The sequence below is a fragment of the Cryptococcus neoformans genome (assembly GCF_000091045.1).
Source record: "Cryptococcus neoformans var. neoformans JEC21 chromosome 5 sequence".
In the NCBI taxonomy this organism is placed as follows: Eukaryota; Fungi; Basidiomycota; class Tremellomycetes; order Tremellales; family Cryptococcaceae; genus Cryptococcus; species Cryptococcus deneoformans.
This window is the reverse complement of record NC_006687.1, coordinates 1,035,001-1,055,000: the sequence shown is the minus strand read 5'-3', so window position 1 is coordinate 1,055,000 and position 20,000 is coordinate 1,035,001. Positions and strand designations below refer to the sequence as shown.

General features: G+C 48.1%; 6 protein-coding genes and 1 non-coding gene across 7 annotated transcripts in view; 3 read left to right on the top strand and 4 right to left on the bottom strand.

The window, feature by feature from the left end:
* The window catches only part of CNE03710 (vacuolar protein sorting-associated protein vps27, putative), a 2,880-nt gene extending 1,589 nt beyond the window's left edge, over positions 1-1,291 (top strand). Inside the window, exons 5-6 of the mRNA XM_570941.2 lie at positions 1-5; positions 53-1,291. The exon at positions 1-5 is cut by the window's left edge and continues 730 nt beyond it. Coding sequence (XP_570941.1) covers positions 1-5; positions 53-1,125 — 1,078 coding nt within the window. The 3' untranslated portion in view covers positions 1,126-1,291. The remainder of the gene's footprint in view (positions 6-52) is intronic.
* Positions 1,258-6,693, bottom strand: CNE03700 (glucoamylase s1/s2 precursor, putative). The gene is made up of 5 exons (XM_024657262.1): positions 6,478-6,693; positions 5,165-6,084; positions 2,522-5,110; positions 2,324-2,469; positions 1,258-2,273 (listed from the first exon to the last, which is right to left on the bottom strand). The coding sequence occupies exons 2-5, from the start codon at positions 6,041-6,043 to the stop codon at positions 1,475-1,477; spliced, it is 4,413 nt and encodes a 1,470-aa protein (XP_024512896.1). The 5' UTR covers positions 6,044-6,084; positions 6,478-6,693; the 3' UTR covers positions 1,258-1,474.
* A 150-nt stretch (positions 6,694-6,843) lies between these two features.
* On the top strand, positions 6,844-6,935 carry CNE03690. The gene has a single exon. It is a non-coding gene; the product is annotated as a tRNA-Phe (tRNA).
* Positions 6,936-7,063: 128 nt separating this feature from the next.
* On the bottom strand, positions 7,064-9,207 carry CNE03680 (hypothetical protein). The gene is made up of 5 exons (XM_024657261.1): positions 8,790-9,207; positions 8,307-8,743; positions 8,212-8,248; positions 7,656-8,156; positions 7,064-7,602 (listed from the first exon to the last, which is right to left on the bottom strand). The coding sequence occupies exons 1-5, from the start codon at positions 9,099-9,101 to the stop codon at positions 7,108-7,110; spliced, it is 1,782 nt and encodes a 593-aa protein (XP_024512966.1). The 5' UTR covers positions 9,102-9,207; the 3' UTR covers positions 7,064-7,107.
* Positions 9,208-9,475: 268 nt separating this feature from the next.
* On the top strand, positions 9,476-11,915 carry CNE03670 (expressed protein). Its single transcript, XM_024657260.1, has 5 exons — positions 9,476-9,957; positions 10,051-10,726; positions 10,787-11,437; positions 11,488-11,539; positions 11,603-11,915. The coding sequence occupies exons 1-5, from the start codon at positions 9,690-9,692 to the stop codon at positions 11,723-11,725; spliced, it is 1,770 nt and encodes a 589-aa protein (XP_024512985.1). The 5' UTR covers positions 9,476-9,689; the 3' UTR covers positions 11,726-11,915.
* Positions 11,846-14,864, bottom strand: CNE03660 (eta DNA polymerase, putative). Its single transcript, XM_024657259.1, has 13 exons — positions 14,683-14,864; positions 14,577-14,609; positions 14,479-14,528; positions 14,316-14,424; positions 14,055-14,257; positions 13,627-14,006; positions 13,540-13,569; positions 13,399-13,488; positions 13,266-13,339; positions 13,150-13,219; positions 12,895-13,099; positions 12,688-12,827; positions 11,846-12,635 (listed from the first exon to the last, which is right to left on the bottom strand). The coding sequence occupies exons 1-13, from the start codon at positions 14,739-14,741 to the stop codon at positions 11,931-11,933; spliced, it is 2,148 nt and encodes a 715-aa protein (XP_024512983.1). The 5' UTR covers positions 14,742-14,864; the 3' UTR covers positions 11,846-11,930.
* A 187-nt stretch (positions 14,865-15,051) lies between these two features.
* The window catches only part of CNE03650 (ubiquitin-protein ligase, putative), a 6,236-nt gene continuing 1,287 nt past the window's right edge, over positions 15,052-20,000 (bottom strand). Inside the window, exons 3-7 of the mRNA XM_024657258.1 lie at positions 19,696-20,000; positions 18,711-19,646; positions 15,595-18,664; positions 15,414-15,542; positions 15,052-15,364 (exon numbers count right to left, since the gene is read on the bottom strand). The exon at positions 19,696-20,000 is cut by the window's right edge and continues 131 nt beyond it. Coding sequence (XP_024512895.1) covers positions 15,226-15,364; positions 15,414-15,542; positions 15,595-18,664; positions 18,711-19,646; positions 19,696-20,000 — 4,579 coding nt within the window. The 3' untranslated portion in view covers positions 15,052-15,225. The remainder of the gene's footprint in view (positions 15,365-15,413; positions 15,543-15,594; positions 18,665-18,710; positions 19,647-19,695) is intronic.

Genomic DNA, 20,000 nt, shown 5'->3' with positions numbered 1-20,000 from the left:
ACAACGTAAGCGCCTGTTATGCCTCAAGAGAGTTGCGTTAACAATACCACAGAAATGTTGATGGAAATGCAAGATAAACTGTCCCAAGCTGTCAACCTCTACGGTCAAATTCTGGATGGACAACAGGCTTATGCTGCTAAACGGGCGCACGAAGAGCAAGCGAGGAGGTATCAACAACAGCAGAGCTACTACACCCAACAGTACCAGCCGCAACCGCAGCTGTATGGCCAATACCCTCCTAACGGCTACCAAGCATTCGTGCCTCCTCAACAAGCCTACCAACCCCCTCAGCCTCAGCCCGAAGCCCAAGCTCAACACGCACCCTCCCTTTACCCTACGATGCCTTATACTACTCCCAATTTTACTTCTCCTCCCCAGGAACGGGTTTACCCTCAACAATCCCATTCATCGCCTTACAGCCAATGGTCTCCCGCGCCATCGCATGTTCAGCCGGGATTAGCAAGACAAGCGTCGGTCGTTGTCCCGCCCGTTTCTTCACCCGTTCCCGCTGGTGTGCAAAGACAGGCTTCTATGACTTATGGTGCACCTATACCTGTAGCCGAGCAATCTCAACGACAACAGCAGCAATATGCCTCTGCTCCTCCGTTCGCATCTGGAGCGGCACCCGTCGACATACCTTCCGCTCCTCCACCTGTTAATCTCTCCACCCACCCCAACTCGCCCCAGCGACACTCTTACATCCCTTCCCATCCCCAAACCCAAACCCAAACCCAGTATGAATCTCAACCACAAGAAATCCCGTCACAGCAAGATATGCAGTATGGCGCGTCGGCTCCGCCGCCAGACTCTTTAGGTTCGTATGTGTCGGAAGGAACGGTAGGAAGCGCCAAGTCGGGGCTTGAACAGGAGCATGCGGCTTCACAGATTCAACCCCAACCTCAGCCCCAGGCTTCCGCACAAACTCAAACACAGTCTCAATCCCAATTGCAGGCTCAACCCCAGCAAAACCAATACGCTGCTCAAACACAGCTCCCCGCGGGAATGTATAACGCTGCCTCTTTCCCTCAACCGTTACCCCCAACCATCTTCCCAGATGCGCCCGTAGAAGCACCCAAAGGTTTGGAAAAGGAGGAGAAAGAAGAAGCTTTGTTGATTGAGCTTTGATCTAATGCAAGAGGAGCGTGATGTTGTCTTCAGAGGTTGTATTATATTTTTATTTTTTTCCGTGGCCCTAGCAATGCATTACTCCGTGTGTAGGTAGGCTCATACGTGAAAAATCTGCCAGTTGGATACAGAATATTAATTTGCATGAAATGAAGATCCAACTCGACCTATGCTATGTCGTTATGCTACGGTCCTTATGATAGCGTGACCACTCGTATCAACTTTTGGAAAGAGAAACATGAGATTATGATACTGTTATTATATACAATAGTCCTACAAATGGGCATCGAAAAGTAATACGTATTGTGCGTTGATCGTAGAAAGCGTGAAATTTTTTACTGCCCGTATTTTAGTTCGCTATATTCGATCTGCTTCTATTTTGTCTCCTCGGAGCGCCACCTTCAGACCAATCACCAGTCATTCTACTCCAACTTGACGGGGGCGGTGGGCTGCTACTTTCAGTCGTCTTCCCTCTCGCCCTCTCCTTTGCCCACTGTTTTTGCTTCTCTAGCTTCTCCTGCGCTTGTCGTTCCATCTCTTGCTGCAATTCCACCTTTTCCCGCTCTCCTAACAGTCCTCTAAACACGCCCGATGGTCTTTTGGACATTGTCGGGGGAGAAGTTGCATTATCGTACATGCCCAAAGCTGATGCACTCCGGCCCTCCGCCAGACGAGGGTCGTCCTGATGACGATGGGGTTGTGGAGGATTACCATATTGGGCACCCTGTTGATCACTTGATGCTCGTCTTTGGGGATTAGGATTATACTGTTGCTGTTGAGACGGTTTGGCGGCGAGTGGCCTAAATTCTCCACCAAATACTGATTGAGCTCCCATTCCGTAACTACAGCCCCCTTCTCCATCGGCTTGGCCTTGCATCTGAGGCATGTTGAGGTAAGAGTTAAACATGTGTCCTTGTAATTGCGGATATGCTGAATAGCCATATCCCATTGGCATACCCATACCCATATCCATCATATTCGCATTGGATGGGAACATGGACATGGGCTGCATGGGGAAAGGGATGAATTGGTTAGAAGGCTGATTGTGAATCGACGTTGATACTGAACTTTGCTTTTCCCACTCTTCTTCAGATGCACGATAAGCGGCCGCAAGGTATTGCATCTGCCATTGATGCTTTTGCCAAGCGCTGATCGCAAGTCAGCGGTGACACTTCATCATGATGAATCGCGTGCTTACAAAAATGCTTCTGGGGACATATCTTGTGGATCTGGCACCTCCTGCATGCCCATCTGCGCCTGAACAGGAGGGTCATAAGGCGATGGATGTTGTAACGCCCCCTCTGAGCGTCTTCGCTGCCGACTATCACCACTATATTTTTCGGCCTACGTACAAATTGTCAGTGATTCGATTTCGATTAGCGTTCGGGTAACTTACTTGACGCCTTTGTCTCTCTCCATACACTTCTACTGCATTGTCATTCACATTATCTTTCGATATCTCTGGACTCGTCCTCTTCTTTTGAAAGCCAGAAGGCCACTTCCTCTCAGGATTATCAAACCTGACTTGAGCCCTGACAGGGGAAGGAAGCGATTCTTTGCCGGACGAAGGCGTAGAACCTGTAGATGTTGTAGAGGATTTGTCAAAGGATCTAGACGATGCAGGTAAAAGGGAATCATGTGGTCGTGGTGTCGTCATAGACTGTGGGGTGGCAGGTGCAGCTGATTCCAGCTCAATGAGGGGCTTACGCCGCTCCTGAGGACTCGAAGAGCCGATACTTGTACTTGTAACACTGGTGGGAGGGGTTGGCAAGGAAATCTGTCCATAGGATGGAGATTTTCCGGCGGTAGCCATGGCCAGAGATGACTTGGAAGACCGATGTTTGATCTTTGCTAAAGGCTCGTCCTCATCGTCATCCTTCTGAACATGACGCCAACGATCAGGTGATTTGTGAACCAAATGAGAATTTGTGATAGGCATTGAGACGATGCGACTTTGCCGCACGGGCTGTCGGGGACCACCAGGTACTCTTCTAACAGACTGCTGAGACGACAGCGAGGACGCTCTTAATCTTTCACAGTGATGGGTGGACATGCTCGTCCCCCCTTCGGTATCACTTTCGTTCTCATCAATCGCGGGGTTTGGCTGAACTGGTCCTGGTTTTATGAAACTTGAGAAAGGTCGAGGAATAGATCGAGGAATAGGGGCCACAGTAGAATCGCTGACCGGTGACTTGTGATTATCGGCAGGACATTGCTCCTCAGCACTAGTCTTAAGTTTCTCCATGGCTGGTTTCTGTAAACCGCGGCCAGGCTTTGTTGTACTTATAGCAGAGGTCGCGACACCAGCCAATCTCTCTGAAAGAGATGAACGGATACGTTCTGTCGATGAAAATGGTGACGGGGAGGCCGACGTTTGGCGTTCAGGCAAGTCTTGAGGGGCATACCAAGAGGTGATGCCTGGGCGATTTGATTTAGTTGGCGACTGAGGCTCATCTCCACTTAACCGACCTAAAGAATCAACAGCTAACACTGGGTCAAAACCATCTTCGCCAGCTGACGGTGTAGCCCATAACCCTGATAGGTACTTTATGGGCTCTTCCAATAATGACATCCGCTTGCTTTGGGTACCAGGAGATGCACTTCCTTCTGGTCCGGCTGTAGGTCGACGCGGTAGCTCTGATAATGGCGAAGGCGCTTTGGGGGGGGTATCGGGCATCTGATCTGGAGGCAACGGAAGATTAAGAGCTAATAGCGTAGGTGAAATATCGTGTGAAGGCCGTGGTACGTCGATATGCTGGACAGGAGGGGGTGTATGTCGTTTGAGATGGGAATTACTAGATTGTACATTTGCCGAAAGCTCTGCAATGGGCGCGACAGAGGGTTGCTGTGCAGTGGCAGGAGGTGAGGGGAGGGCGGCTTTAGCAAGTTCCTCGGTGGGTTGATAAGTGACCGGAGACGAGGGTTTCTGACCCTTTTGCACAACCCGATCAGAAGAAGGAGCACCTGCTGAAAAATATCCATCTGTCATAAGCTCTTTGTCGTCCGTAGTGGGAGGTGAAGCTCCATAGAGGTTGGTGACTCCCGCATTTGGTGAAGGCGTCCGGGTAGATGCGGAACTGGTTAAGGCTGTCGGGCGAAGTGATCCAGGAAAGCCAGTAGCCAGCGAGTTCAGGGAGCTTACGGGGCTGCTAGGTAGGTCCTGATTACTTGCCATGGGACTTCGACTTTTTACCACGAAACCGCTTGACGTTCTGCGATATGCTTTCACCTGGAAAACCAAAGGCTCTTGGCTTGAGACTTCCTTTTCACTTGTCTCTTTTTTCGGTTGCTTGAGCATGGGATTAGATGTCGCACCTTCCGAATTGCTCAGACCAGGATCGCGCATATTGAACAATGATTGAGAGCTCGTCTGTCTAGGCAGAGGTTGCGAGACAATTCGCTTGCCAAGAGGGATGTCGTCGTCCTCGTCTCCAGAGCCAGTAGCCGGGGTCCCATGTCCGATATCACTCATCGTCGACATCAGACCATTGCTTGGACGCCGAAGTCCCTTTTTGAATGCAGCAACACTGACTCTATTCGGAGAAACCATCATATCCTCCATTGAAGCAAGGGAGGGAGCGACGCTAACAGGGCGTGACAGAGGAACCGCGGTCGGCTTAGGAGATGCGAAGGTTAGTGAAGAGTCCGGGGCTGTCGACGCAGCTGGTAGTTCGATACTGAGAGCAGCAACTGATTCCCGTTTGACATGAGAAAGATACCCTTCTAGTTTCCCCGCACCCTCTACATCAGACATACCCGAGACATGGCGGAAACTTTTCAACTGGAAAGAGCCATCCTCGACCGCCGAAGGTCTTTCTGACGCACGAGATAGAGATCGATAGAAAGGGTTGGGGAAGAACGACGATGAAGGTCGGCGAAGTTGTTGTGGATGAGGCTGATCGAGGTCTACAGAATTCCTAGAGACGCTAGCCAAGTCCGGCCCACTTGACGAAGAAGGGATTTTGCCTGGAGTGGGAGGCTCGGACTGACAATATGTTAGCGCACCGCCAAAACTTACCCGTCTAGCTGAAATACGTACCCCGCCCAGTTGAAATGAGTCGCTCATGACCCGCGAATGTCTATTGGACTTTCCTTTACCCTTCCAGAATCGATGTTTCTTCTCCGCAGACTCCAGAACCTCTATAGGGTCTTCTTCCCGCTTGTTACCTCTTGACAGTGTCGGCGCTGGTCTCTGGTCGTCATTTAGATCGGGTGTAAGTGCTCTGCTACTCGATGTGACAACAGGATTGCTTTCTGAGGGGAGGTTGGCATTGGACATCGAAGCGTTCGGCCATTCTGAAGGTGAACCACTGGACACTATACTTTCTACGCCCTTCGTCCAACTCGAGTTAGACGTCTTCCTCTGTCTATCTCCCGCAACCTCGAAATTGAGCTTTCCTAGTATCCCTCCATCCTGTTTGAAAGTTCGGCTAGTCGGTCGCTTTATTTCGCTGACATCGGGCCTCCGCTTTTCGACCTTCTCACTACTGCATGGCACTGAGTTGCTGTCCCCAGCTGGAGAACCATTGCCGGGTGGCGACAAAGATGACTGAGAAGAGGGTCCATTCACACGAGTCGTTGGAACGTTACTGACGGAGAGAGATGAAGCTGGCCCTAGTGATGGCGAAAAGTCTCCATATTTCGGGCCTCCAAGCAGTTCACCATTCTCTGCTTTCGTCTTCCCCTTCCCGTTCTTGTTCAAGCTCCCTGTAGAACTCCCCTCATCATGCTTCTTTTTCCATGGCCTCTTTGGTATTCGTGAACCCACGGACCCGGTGGAGGGTGGATCAGGCGCAACCGTCGCAGTGCCGGATGTCGCTGAAGGTACGAGATGAGATGCCAAAGGAGAAGCAGAGGAAGGACGCTGGGTTTGTGCTGCTGAGGATGATCTTCGTCGTATACGTGTTAGAATTCCCATTCTGCAAGGCACATCCAGCTCTGATGAAGCAAGTACGAGTGCTAGAAGAAAGGGTCAGTTCATATGTCAACTATTAATCCAAAGGGGTCAGATGGGATGACTGGGGCAATCATGGGATGACACCGCTTACACCGCTTAGATCTCGAGACGAGACAAAGGAGCGTCAAGATGATTCCGAATATCAATGATGTATGATTCCCAGGACCTTTAGATTAAGTAGGAAGAGGTGTGGGATATGGAAGGATATCAAGAGTATCCTGGAAAGGCAGATACAGAGGCCATATATATATATATATATATATATATGTGGGTGGCAATGAGGAAGAATGGTGGCAACTTTTGATGGATTCGAAAGGTAATATGGGGAACTAGATACTGCAGCACCGACTCACACCTCGAAGAAGACGGTAGTAGTAAGATTAAAGACCACTCACAGAAAAGAGGGCCCCGAGTGATTCTGGGCCCGTGCACCGGTATAGAACTGCAGAAGTGTGAACTTCGTTGAGTCTTGAAGGCAGTTACGAGCCCTCCTTCACCCTTCTTTTCCGCTTGAACGGCTCAGTGGCGAAGACTCCTGCCAGTGGTATAGGTAGGACGGAAAGAGTAACCAGCCAGCCAGAAAAAAAAAGCGATCTTCCTCTTCGTCTGATGCAGCAACAACATATGCTTCCCACTTTCACAGAAAACTCGAAAGTCAACCAGAGCAGCCAGGCACACCACACGTCGACGGGAATTAAATGACGACACAGCATGTTTGATCTGCGGTGACCTAATAATCCCATTTTCGCATTTTCAAGGAAGGCGACATAGCTCAGTTGGGAGAGCGCACGACTGAAGTTCCGAAACTCGAGATTCAATCGTGCGGTCCCTGGTTCGATCCCGGGTGGCGCCAATTTTTTCTTTTTTGCTTGTTTTTTGCTTGTCGTTCATGACGTGTCTGCCATTTCCATGCATGTTGAATGACTGTTTTACAGATATGCACAGTATATCCTGCTCCACTGCTTGCTCATGTTTTGTGCAATTACGAAGCATGCATGTACAAACATTGTATATGAGCTCTCCTTCTAACCAACAAAAGTGGCCTCTAATTCTAAACCTTCAAAGTCCATGCCGTTGTTGTCACCATCTCCCACTGTTATATCATCTTCAAAACGCTCGACGCGGAGCATGGCCACAGGCTTCTTTGATCGGTTGTCGTACTGTACTACTCTCGTCTCTGGTTGTTCTTCTAATGGCCATAATTCTATGGGAAGAAGATCATCATCCTCCTGATCGTCGTTCAAATCGTAGTCCATGATAAACTCGCCGTCGACATCCTCGTCCTCATCCTTTCGTTGTTCCCCAAAACTCTCCTCATTTCCTCCTGGCATTGGACGCCGCTCCTCTTGGCCGTCCACAAGTATCTCATAGCTCATGCTGCCCGCCAAGGTGTCTTCAATGGACGATTCATCCCTTGACGTATCACTTGCTGTGTTGGGATTAGTCCGAGAGGTTAAGAACAGTTGAGTATCAGATGTAGGTGGTATCTGATGGGCGTCGTCTTCTGTTGGATATCGAAACTAACGTGGGATCAGCTTATGCTCAATTACCTTGCAATGCAAAGGTGATTAACCTTCGTTCCCGCAGCACTCAGTCTTCCACTCCGATTCCTTTTCATTTCAAAGTCACTACGACAGATGAGTCCTATCGCATCTCCTATGATTCGGCTGATCCTCCGTTCCTTACATCTCATCCCGTACTTATCAGATGCGTCTGTTGAAGCTTTGACTTGTTCCAAATACCTTTGTTTTCGTCTGTTTATTTCAACGGTAGCGTCATTTTCATCTGGCTGTTCCTTCTCCTGCTGGGTATCATCAAGTTGATTTTTGCCCTGCGTTACCTGTTTCAATCGTTTTTGCCTTTTTCGAGCTGCCTCCAGTTTGCGATCCTTTCTAGCTGGGAGATTGACTGTTTGATCCACTTTGAAAGAGAGGAACTCTTGTTGCTGTCTTGTGACTTTTTCCATAATCTCTCCGAATTTCTGGCTTAGAGGAGTATCGTATGCTATAGACAGTCTTGCGAAATGAGAAACTGATGATATCAGCTGTGAAGGCACAATGTACTTGGGAAGTGTCTAAGGAAAGAGAATTCAGGTCAGTATCCAATTAGCCTCAATAGGCTCAGTTTACCTCAGTGAATCTTCCATCAAAGATGAGGGGAAAACGCCTAAGACCGTGATAAGCTCTAAATCCAAGAACAAATGATAAGGATCAGAACGACGCACCGTAAAAAGTGTTTCAATAGGAGTTTCTGACAGGCATTTCTGATTTGGTCGTCCAACCAATTGCGAGGATGCTGATCTTCCAGTAATAGCTCTACTCGCCCACCATCTTCTTCATTTGACCCCATCTGATGTGGTACAGCGAAATCATAATGGTTGGGGATCATCAGATCATCGATGATATCCTCTTGAGCCTGTCCATCTTCATTCTCATCGTCTTCAGGTAGACGTTTCAATGCACCACCCGTACGTGTCATCGTCCAAGAGCAATGCACATCGAAACGTTTGAGATAGCATATTGGATGGCCTGTGGGAATCATATGGGTGAGAAGGAGATTATTGCTGGGCGTGGATGATAAAGGAGTGAGTAAGAAAGTTGAAGAATCATGCCGCGATTGTGCTATAGGCGCTATGGTTGATAATGATAATGACTGAGCATTCTGTATTTATTTTTGGTCAATACAGAGTCTTGGTATATTTACTCACCAGTCTGAAAGATTCTATGACACCCCTTATCACTCTTGAAGATGGTCCCTCAACTAGTATTCCGCACTCTGCTAAGGACTCTTCGTCCACGGTCAAGCCCACTTCGACTTGCCCACCCACTGGCACTATCGTCTCTACACAGTGTCCAATGTTGTAACTATCAGTCAATGTAGAGATAATGCAGTCAGGCACCAGGAAGTGAGGGGTTATACGGAAGCGAATGGAAGGAAGATTAGGCTCTGAAAGTGGAGAAGATGAGGTGAGGAGAATGGCCCGTAGAGTAAGGGGTGTGTTCGGGGGCGGGGAGTGCATGACAGAGTTTCAACTGGGGCCATCCAGGCAAGGAAGATGGTGGAACGTCTGTATGACAGTAGTGGTTTGTTGGTGAGGAAGGAAGAGTTTTTGCTACCGGCTGTCATCGATTCGCTATTCATTTCACGCACGCACGCACTGCCATCTTTTGATCTTCTTTCATCGGCGGGTGGGTCGATGACGTAGTACATTAGACAAGCCAAAATCACACGCGACTTTTTATTAGCGGATCTAAATGCGGGATTAGCGGAAGCATACTGAGATTACAATATCTCCTTGTTCGGCCATCGGCGGTTGCTCTAGGCACGGCGTGGGGATCGATGATAATAAACAGTTCCCCCTCAGTCTGTCGTAGTTATTCGTCGGTTCTCTCTTTTCCTATCTTCTTTCCCCCAGCACCACCCTTGCGGACGCTGATCCATCTTCTGACAACCTTCTACTTACGTCCTTGGAACTTGGCTACATTTTTCAATCACTCTGCCGTCTGTCCGACCCATTTTGTTGCCGCCAGCCGTCGAAAAGGCGAGGTTGTCATCACTCTGCCATAAAAAAGACAACATCACGTCCCGTCCAGTGATAATAACAGATATGTCTTTGACTTTGGATGTTCCCCCAAACCGCGGTATCAGAGAAAAACTGGAATGGGAATTACGGGACCTAAGAAATTTCATGTTATACCTTGAGTATGGGATACCCTTCCCCCAGCCTTCGAATTCCTCTCCCGAACCCTCTAATCGCAGTAACAATGATAATTTCGATGAGGATAATCCTTATCAAATTCCATCTTATGAGAGAATAGCGTCTATGGGGGTATTTGAGCTGGCAATGTACGCTGCTAAATATTTCTTACCAAAAGGTGAGCCTATCCCACCGACCGTTCGCAAAGCGTTCGCGTTCTAGTAACTGAGTTGAGTGCTTTGTAATGTCCACCATTGCGCAATTCCTTCAGCATCCAGTTCACCTGCCAATGAAAAGGCGAAACAGGATCTATATCTCCAAATATGGCGCCGCGATGAGCTTGAGAACCTTGTCGATCTCACTACTCCAGTTCATATCTTCCTGGGAGTAACCCATTGCACCCCCAATGCTGGTCATCGATATGCGCAAACGAGATACGTTTGGTCAAAAACTCTGGAGCACAACTTTCACAATGAGTCGATCATGCACTTTGTTCTACCTCTACTTTCGATCTTGCTCGAAGACGCGGAGATCCGGCGCGATGACGCTCTGAAATTATGTGTCTACATGGAGGTGGCGGCTCCTGAGAAGCCCAGATTTAGTCTGCCCAACGATATTGCCAGGAACACTACAAAAGGACTAGCGCGATTACTAGATAAGAAGTCTGGCGACGTGCGTTTCCTTTGCTTAGAACACGTTTATGATCAGTCTCAGCCATCCGCCGCACATGATCGGGCTATGGAAGCTGAGTCAGAAGAGGATGTATCAAGCATCGTCAAACGCCTACGGCAATCGCGCAAGCGAATATTATACGCGCATTCAGAGATTCTAGAGGAGAAGTCCGAATATTTTAAGGACCTGTTAACATCGGGATTCTCGGAAACCCAGAGATATAATACCATCATCGTCGACGATGCTTCCTTCAGCACGCTCTATTGGATATTACAGTGAGTTCCGGTAGAAAATATTATCGACTTACGGGCTTTCTGAATTTTTCATATTCTTAGCTATCTCTATACGAACGAACTCACGTTCTCGGAACATGAGGACTATCATTATATAAATGATGAACATAGGTTGGATAATGCCCACGTGGACAGAATATTACGTCCTCGGACATCCACTCAAAATGGTTTGGCAGAATGGAACTACCAGCATCTACCTTTAGCAGGCGACTGGGATACTAAAGTAGATCCTACCTCTCTCCAGGATGAGCCGCTCAATGTAAAGAGCATGCCTAGCAGTAAAATAAGTCCACCGTTAAGTATAGGAGTTACGAACATTCCATATCCATACGGAGACAAGGGAACACCTCAACAACCAAAGAGAATGAAAAAAGACGCAAGCTCCACGTCTCCATCGAAGATACCGACAATGGCTGTCCCTCTAAACCGTACTTTTGCAACTTCCAACAACAGCAAGCCCCATCTCGTTGCCTCTCATCTTTCGGCTCTCGGCCCGCCAAATAACTCTTTCGACGCCTTTGCACGTATAGGGACTGAGAACGATCCTCACCCTCATCCCACCCCATGCCCACCTCCTGCAAGTGCCCTCGATGTGTACATGCTCGCACACCGATACAGGCTAGAAGAGCTAAGGGAAATGGCCATGGAGCAGATTTTGAGGAGTTTATCCTACGAGACATGTATGTCAGCCGCGTGAGTACTTTTCTCTTTCCGGGCCTTTCAACAAACTGATTAGAGCGCAGGTTCGTTAGCTACCCGTATGAAGAACTGCATAGCAAGGTCCTTGCTTATATAGTGAGCGGTATAAAGTTCTGTTGTCGGCTGCGATATGTCAGCTGACGTGAAGAGTTTTGTCAGGTTAAAAACTGGACGCAAGTGAAGGTCTCGTCAGCTTTCTTGCGGTGCATCCAAGAAGTGCGGGAAGATGTATGGGGTGAATACGGCCCCATGGTATTGCACAACATTTATTTGAAGATATAATTGACTCGCATAGCTACCAGCATTGGTCGCCTAGTCTGTTTGTTGTAGCCATTTTGTTATATTTGTTTGATATCTTCCTGATAACGGAGTTGTTTTTTATATATACTAACTGTATTGTTTAAACGGTTTGCATAATTGTGCAGCTTGATTTACGACAACAGTTATAAGACCAAGGATCGAGAAATTATACTATGGCAAGATATGATTACTGCGGTTTCGGTGTGAAGAACGCTCTGATACCCTCTACATTTCTTTTTTCCTTTTGCCCGAGAGAAGGCGTAGTATTGCTCCGCCGTTGACCAGGCGCGCTAGTTCCGCCATTACCATCACCACCATCCTGCAATGACTTTGCAAAATGCCAATCCTCATGCTCCTGTTTCATGCTTCTCAACAATCCAACCTGCTCTTCACCTAAGTCCAGTTCATCCGGAACAGTAAAAGTCTGCGCGCACTTAGGACACGTCCAAGAGTCCATATCCGTTTTCGTATGAGAAGATATACGGGATGATTGGGGAGGTTCGATAGGAGTTATTTCCAAGTCGGAAACGGATGCGGAAGATGGGGTAGATATATTGGAATGCGAGGAGGAAGAAGTCACATCAGAAGGTTTTTTGATAAGGAAAGCGTCCAAGCCTTTCTTGCGCTTCGAGAGAGGTTGATTCATTGGTCGGACCTTTTTCGAGGGTAGAACTTCGACTGCAGTAGGTATTGTTGAGGAGGAATCAGAAGATGGGGATCGAGTCCGCTTTGAGATGTTATTCAACTTCGATATTACTCGGGGCATTGTCGTCGAAGATGACGGTCCAATAGTACTCTCATCAGCTGCCTTTGGTTTCGTGTTACTGAAGAAGCCTTCAATTCCCTGCTGCCCCTCTTCAAGCTTCTCCAGACCAGTGAAGGAAAGGGCAATCTATGGTATCAATCAATTAATAATCTTTGTGTTGAAGCCCAAAGCGACATACAACGTTGAGCTTCATGTTGCCTTTCAACATGGGTTGAGTCGCCTCATCCCATAGCTTCTTGGCATACTTCATAATGTAATCTGTAGATAGATTTCGCGTGAAGGGAAACGGAATCTGTCTAGACCGGGTAGGTTCGATACCTATTGAAGAATAAAGTTAGCATAATAAATAGGTACAAATAGGTAGAAAATCATTTGTTTTGCTAACCTTGGCGATAGCTAAGGACCAGTGTTTTGGGCCAAAGTCCGGGCATAATTTCTCTTGACTGCCTCAGACGAACATTCAATTCGCCCGCCAAAATTGAAAGCCATTGATGACCTTGTTGAGGGGACGTGACTGCTGGACGGATGCTTTTTGATGCAAGCATAGACTTGGTTGCGACACGATCCGTTACCTCCGAATGGTCAATTCCCTGGGCTAGATGTTCAGATAAAACCCCTGTTTGTTATGAAGGTGACGTACGCGGAGAATGTTGTATACCCAGATACTCTCCTCACCGAATTTCCTTTGCATCTCATCGAGCGATACAGTCCTTCTCTTATGAGCAAAGGCTTATCAATACCCCAGTTGAGACTTACAGCATATCGCCCACTGTCTTCGCACCGAACTGTTGGGCTATTGCTGCACCAAGCTTGCCACCAAGAGATCGAATCTAGTAGCTCCCCTATCAGCATCTTTACTTTGGGTATTTCTCAAATATACAATACATACATCTGTAAAGTCTCGACCATTTAAAAAAGCTGGCACAGCAGCTGTGCGAAGGATGGTTTGATTATTAGGCTTTTTCCAAGCTGAGCACAGCTGGGGCAAAGGATTAGCCATTGTCCGACGTTATAGGGCCAAACTACCGACCTTGGCCATCGCCTTGTTGTGGGCAATTCCCTGTATGCGTGTACATGTTAAATATAGAAAAGATGGGTCGGGACCAAAGAGACTCACTGCCGTGCATGTATAATGTAACCTTAGGTATACCTCTTCGCGTACATTAGACATAAGCTCCCCACCCATACACAGCGCCCAATCCTCCCAGGAATCTCTATTGCTCCCAGAAGTCCGACCATCGAATTCATCACCATCTTCACTTCTCTCGTCTTCCTCTTTATCTTCTTGATGGTCCGTTCCGGATCCATCCTCTTTCCCGTCGATGGGAAAAACAGAGCCAGCGTTGCTCCAATCGATTGGTGGAGGAGGAGGTAATGGAGAGTCGAGACCATTTGGAGCATCTTCAGGAACCTTGGAAAGGTAGGGATGGGCAGCTAACAATCTTTCAATGACCATTGGAGTCAGGTCAAGAAATGCTTCATCTATCGATGCTTTTTCTGCAACGATGGTCAGACCTATTCGCCGATTAGCCTCAACTAACTTACCTATTTCGCCTCTAGGGATCTTCTCCTTGAATATGGCTAGAATTTTGAGACTTTCTCTTCGGTATACATCCAAGCTGACTTTATGCGTCCGAGGATCAACATCATCCCAATAACCGGCTTCACTTTCGCCATTACGGTACGTCGCGACATGCTGTATCCTTAGGTGGGGGCACATTTTCTTAGCATCTTCTATGGAGGTAAACCTTTGGAAGTGGATACTGTCAATAAGCCATTTGAGAGAAAATGGACACACGATCTCACCTTTTGATACCATATTTCCTGGCGGGATAGTTGACCGCAATGATTGATTGCCATTGCGCACAGATTAAAGGTATATCGTCAGGCAATCCAAGCCGGACCTGCTCAAATTCTTACAATCCATAAGCATTTTACGCAAATATGCATAGATTGTTAGACGACATACGAGCATAAGCAGCATCAATATCGCAGTGGGCAATGGTCCTTAGAGGATTTCTACAGACGGATCAATGTACGGCAGATACGAACATTGGTAGGACCCACGCTGGTGTCAAGGCTTGGAGAGACAAGAGATGTCTACACAAATCGGGAATCAGCAAACGGACAAGATTACCTGCTGAGGCTTCGATGAATTGCCCAAACCACAAACCTATACGTTGGGACTACTCTTCCTTCCTTTTTCCGCGAAGAGCCAACGGAGATCGACATTTCGTTGTGGAATTAAAAACAGGCAGACATTATGTGCTGTAAAGCCCAGCTGATCATAGAATAATTTGCGATGGAGGACATGGAGAATATCTGAATCTGCGATCCGAACTGAATTGATGCTGGCTGACGCGTAAACATCAGTCAAAACAACACCCATTGCGGTTACGTAAAAACCTTCACCTGGCTTCTTCGAGAATGGTATTGGCGAAGGAAGATTATTGTAGATATAAAGGTCGCGGAAAGCGAAGTGCTTTATCCGAAGACAAGTGGTATGGGTCGCCAACCCAATGATCAGTCAAGATTATGATGAATCCCTCTCTTGCATATGTTATGTGGATAGATATCAATGAGACACCACTGTTGTATATTGAATGCTACAGGAAATACAAGTCACAAAATTGTTCACCGATCCTCTTCTTCCTTCTCTTGCCCTCGTCTATAGGTTCCCTATACCCTCCAATGTATTTCAACCGCAAGTAACATCTTATAAGCAGCCCCAACCTCCGTGATCTATTGTCAGCTCTAATCTTCGTGCGGTGATGTGTGGGATGTTGTGCATCAACCACGTTCCCCTTCTCAGCTCATCCATACGCCCAACGTGCATGATCTGCCTGTGACCTCGTCTACGGACGAATGATCAGTAAAGGTGCTTCAAAGATTTCTTCTACCCACCTCATAGATATGTCAAGTTCCCCGTGAGTATCTAAATACGGCATTGGCCCAAAGCTGCCCGACCCCGCATAAAGATACAGCAAGTTCCATCGCTTGATGTCCGCGAACATGCCCACCACAGCTCCACATCTATTTAGTGGTCAGCTCAAGTGTCATGACGTTAAATTTCCTGGTCACCCACTCTCTCATATGCAAATTACATTCGCCTTGCTCACCCTCTGCGCAACAATCTCCAGCCAAACAGACCATTGTGCCACAGAAGAGACAGATCGCGGGGTATGATGGTTTGGTCTTGCATTTTCCGCATTTTCGGTCACTATATGCCAGTACCAGCTCCTCCCATTTTTCCGGTAGTCTCGCCAACTCGTAAGTGCCAGGGAATTCCAAAACTGGCATGACGCGCCCATGGAGAGCCCATTGGGTGATCCATCGAGCAACAATAGGTGTTTCTGTGGAAGATGAGTTGGCAAGGGTCTCGGTCGGTCGAGGAATGCCAAGGATAGTAAGCAGACGATTGTACTCGCTTGTGGCGGGGGTAAAGGTGGATAAGGCAGATGGCTGAGTGATGGGGTATGTCCCTGTCACGGAGTAGTAGATAATGGCGCATCGACGTAGGAAGGGGAGTGTATAGGAGTAAAGGAGCTTTGAGAGCATATCGTCGGTAAGAAGAGCAAGAACGCCATCGGTATCGGCAAATGGTCCGGCATGTCGAAGGATGGATTGCATTACCGGCCTGAAGCCAGAGAAGACAGTAAGAGCATCAGTGAGGCTGGGATCCTCAGGAGGCTGAGTACGGGGGGAAGGTCGTGTTCGAGGACCAAGGCATCTCTTGACGGAGAGCGAAAGGGCGAGCATGCACCTCGTAAGCTCGGCATAGTAAGCCATCACGATGACTGCCTGCAGCAAGTCTGGCGCAATGGCTGCACATTCAATGACCATCCCTAGAGGTTGTCGAATGAGAAGCGGTGAGGGAAGTGTGCTGGATCTATACCAATCTGGCAAAAATCGTGCAAATATACCCACTCTTAAAGACGTCCTGTCAAACGTCGGTCCAAAGTACAAATCCAGCTCTAGCTGCAGTAACCCGATGAGCTTGCCAACCAACTTGAGCGTAGTCTCATTAATTTGCTCGGCCACCGTCAGCGCTTCTGCGGAGTTTGTCTTCAGTCCTCGCTGAGTAATCTCTGCCATAGATACCGTGTACGCCACCATATCGTCTGGCAAATACATATGGGTTTTCTTCCCTCTTATCCTCTGACTTTGCTCTGACAATGGCCGTACTAGACCACCCATTCTATCAACCATCTTTGAAATGACCCGCATAGCACCTCTTCGATGATTATGATCCAGAGAGTGTAACGAGAATACGCAGTCGGAGAACCATGGGACGACCTCTCCCGTCTCGACATGGTGTTCCCATATCCGCTGACTATCGGCTACCCTCAGTAACCCTTCGCTTGACACTCTCCGAATCATCACCGATAGACTTGGGGGCTTATCCTCATCCTTTTTCGCTGATACAGCAGGTTTCTTGGCGATATGGGACGGTTCCACGGGAATGAGCACATTGCCCAAAGATTTACACAGTGGACACATATACTCGAGCCGCACAGCATTTTCGGGGTGATGCCGCTGAACCTGCTGAGTATGTCTAATCTTGGTGGTTTCGAAATGGCTGTTCATACACGTGTCGTGCATGTAATGGCCACATGCTGACATATGGATACCAAATCTGAGATTAGTGCACGGGTACCCCTGTGTGCCAACGGGTTCGGGATGCTTAGGGTCATAGGAATACCTTTGGTATCTTCCGGGCCTATCCATACTTGTCGGAGCAAGCAGAGATTCTTCAAACCAATCTCGTGTGTTCACCACATCACGCAACTGCCGACTTGGTTGGAGAAGCGTCAACATCCCACCAGCGTTTTTAGCTGTAACCTCTTCCTGGCAGACGATACAGTTCCCATATGACTCTTCTTCCTCCTTTTGCTCATCCACCAGAATGTCCTCATCCTCGTCATCCATATCTTCCATCATTGCCACAAAGTCCTGCTGCTGCTTGGCGAATTCGGCCATGATGGCTTTTTGCCTAGCAGCGGCTGCAGCCTTAGGATCGGGCTTGGCGAGACTGGAGAGAGCCAGCATGTTTTCGCTTTCCTTGTGGGCTCGGTAGTCGGCGGTGTAATGTGGAGGCAAATTGGCGACAATAGTATCGAGTACATAGTCCACGCGAGGCTTGAAAGCTTTGAAAGCAGGGTCGGATTGCATAACCCACAAATTCTGGAACGTGCTGTTTGAGCCCTCCACGCCTTTCAAGAAGACAGATTGTTGTGCAAACTCTTGGGGTGCAACGCCGAGAGCGATCATGGCGAGATGGAGGGTGTAATCGAGGACAAAGTCCCATGAGGGAATGAGAGGGGTATTACTATATTCTTGTGGGTAGGCTTGTTGGACTATTTCAGCCCATTTGTCTGGCGTGGCAATGTGCATACAATGCGCAAGAGCCCAGTGCACAAGATCTGCCACCACATGAGTATGCAGGAAATGACTAACCCCTGAGAAAGGGCTGTCAGTTGACGGAAATTCCAACGGTCGAGGAAGGATCAGGGGTTCTTCATTTGAAGGTTTGTTTTTCTTCGCCCGGGCCACGAGCTTGTCCATTACTGATCGCTGGTCATTCCTTGTATAGTACCTCCAGTGTACATCCACCTCGTCGTATACCTCATCTTTTAAGCTGTATTGCCCAGATGTAGTCTCGGTAGGCTGGCGGAAGTTGGCGACTTCAGCTAGAATAGGGGTACAACTGATCTCTTGGGACCGTTCAGGGAGCTTCTTGAATAATTCCGAGTAAGTCATGGGCTGTACTGCCAAGAGGTGGATGATCAGTTTCCTTGTTATGGTTTTCCTATCCCATCCGTTGATGATGGCCGGATAAGACACAAGATGAATGATCAAAAGCAGTAAATCCTCCATGAGGTTGATTATTTGTCTCGGGTCTGGGTCTTCGCCATACCAGAGGAGCGCTTTCTCAACATTCCCTTGGAACATTTTCGTAAGGCCGAAGCGATCGATCAGAGCGACTATGAATGTGAATGGGTCAAGGATACAGAGCCCGAACTGGAGAAGGAAGAATTCTTGGTCGATGGTAGACTCGCGGACAGAGACGTCGCAGTAATGGTGATGCTGTAGTCGGAGGGCCGAGCCGTTTTTTTTCCACATGTTGGCGCGTAATTGGGCGAAAACCACATGTTCTGTTTTGCGTTAGATCACTTCCTGTCTGCTTTATCAGGTGCTTACTTTGTAAAGGCCACTCAATAAGCATCAACTTCATTCTCTCCATGGCTTGTTCATCGTTGCTGCCCAGCACAAACTTTTCCACTATCCGATTGAAATCCATCCCATTGACTTTCCCGTTTTCCCAAGGAATCCCAGTTCTCATGCATTTTAACATCCCTGCAAACAACAGATTTAGGTAATGGTGGAAGCTGAATGCCTCGATAGTCGTTACATCTTGCTTGATGACGGTAACGCTTGTTCCAAGTACCAAAACATCGTTGATCGTATACTCGGTGAGAGGTGTATATCGATCTTTGTCGAGCGTGTTGGATATTAAAAACATGTCGCAGAAAATGCGATTGGCGACAAGGGACATATTCTGCAGAAGAGCGTCTGCGCTCGCTACTGAGAAAACCTCTCCCAGGTCCCGACAGATTCGCGCGAGGTCACCAAGGACAGTGAAAGATTTGAGCCACTCCACTTCGTACTCAATATGCCCTCCTCTTTCTCTACGTTGCGGCTGAATACCAACAAACATGTTGATAAATCCCAGTACCCTACCAAACAGCTGGTTTTGCTTGACTACAAGCTTCTTCATCTCCTCATGCCTGAACATACTCCTCAGATGGCCCAATATGGCTAAACCCTTTTTCCCCGAAAAGGCATGTGCATCGAGATCCAAGCGTCCTTGAGAGGTCGAATCATTGGGATCAAAAGCCACTGGTGGGATAACCAGGCGGTCACAGCCTTCGTTTGTCACAACTTGACCGGTATACCAAGCGTGAGCAACTTGCACGACGTTGGTCAGGAGGTTGGCGTGTGCGGAAGCATGGGCGGTAGCGGGGCCATTTGTGAATACAAGATAGGCGGAAGAAAAAATTATATTAGCGTCAAATTCGCGATCTTGAAAGAGGAAATGCTCGGCCAGTCGAGGGTAGTTGAAAGCAAATGATGACGCTAGAATACGTCAGTTGTGTGTAGCGGATACTGTACATGAATCACTCACCGAAAGCCTTCCGAGCCTCAACGTCACTCAAAAACACTGAACAGTATATCTGCCGCAACTGCCATTTGGCTTTTTTCCACAATCTTGAATCTAACTGTAATAACCAGTCCATCCGCTTCACTACTTGAGTCGCACCCAGCATCTTTCCGTTGGCCAGATCGCTAAGATCGTTCGCTAGTGGTGTTCCGTGTCCTCCTGGAGGAAGCATTCGCTTCTCGAAGAGGGCGTTAAAAATGAGCCGTTTCGGTAGTCGATCATCACCTCCAATCAGAGAGCCTTGGATGTCATAGAGCCAATCCATGAGG

What these genes read in the sequence shown, in the direction of transcription:
- CNE03670 (XM_024657260.1), top strand. Translation starts at nt 9,690, where the DNA reads ATGTCTTTGACTTTGGATGTTCCCCCAAACCGCGGTATCAGAGAAAAA. An exon ending in TAAATATTTCTTACCAAAAG is followed by an intron (nt 9,958 to 10,050) that starts GTGAGCCTATCC and finishes CAATTCCTTCAG; the next exon opens with CATCCAGTTCACCTGCCAAT. An exon ending in GAGACATGTATGTCAGCCGC is followed by an intron (nt 11,438 to 11,487) that starts GTGAGTACTTTT and finishes ATTAGAGCGCAG; the next exon opens with GTTCGTTAGCTACCCGTATG.
- CNE03660 (XM_024657259.1), bottom strand. Translation starts at nt 14,741, where the DNA reads ATGTCGATCTCCGTTGGCTCTTCGCGGAAAAAGGAAGGAAGAGTAGTC. An exon ending in AGAGTAGTCCCAACGTATAG is followed by an intron (nt 14,610 to 14,682) that starts GTTTGTGGTTTG and finishes CGATTTGTGTAG; the next exon opens with ACATCTCTTGTCTCTCCAAG. An exon ending in GCAACATGAAGCTCAACGTT is followed by an intron (nt 12,636 to 12,687) that starts GTATGTCGCTTT and finishes TTGATACCATAG; the next exon opens with ATTGCCCTTTCCTTCACTGG.
- CNE03700 (XM_024657262.1), bottom strand. Translation starts at nt 6,043, where the DNA reads ATGGGAATTCTAACACGTATACGACGAAGATCATCCTCAGCAGCACAA. An exon ending in GAGAGAGACAAAGGCGTCAA is followed by an intron (nt 2,470 to 2,521) that starts GTAAGTTACCCG and finishes ATTTGTACGTAG; the next exon opens with GCCGAAAAATATAGTGGTGA. An exon ending in ATGTCCCCAGAAGCATTTTT is followed by an intron (nt 2,274 to 2,323) that starts GTAAGCACGCGA and finishes ACTTGCGATCAG; the next exon opens with CGCTTGGCAAAAGCATCAAT.
- CNE03680 (XM_024657261.1), bottom strand. Translation starts at nt 9,101, where the DNA reads ATGCACTCCCCGCCCCCGAACACACCCCTTACTCTACGGGCCATTCTC. An exon ending in CTATTGAAACACTTTTTACG is followed by an intron (nt 8,249 to 8,306) that starts GTGCGTCGTTCT and finishes TCACGGTCTTAG; the next exon opens with GCGTTTTCCCCTCATCTTTG. An exon ending in TGAGTGCTGCGGGAACGAAG is followed by an intron (nt 7,603 to 7,655) that starts GTTAATCACCTT and finishes ATCCCACGTTAG; the next exon opens with TTTCGATATCCAACAGAAGA.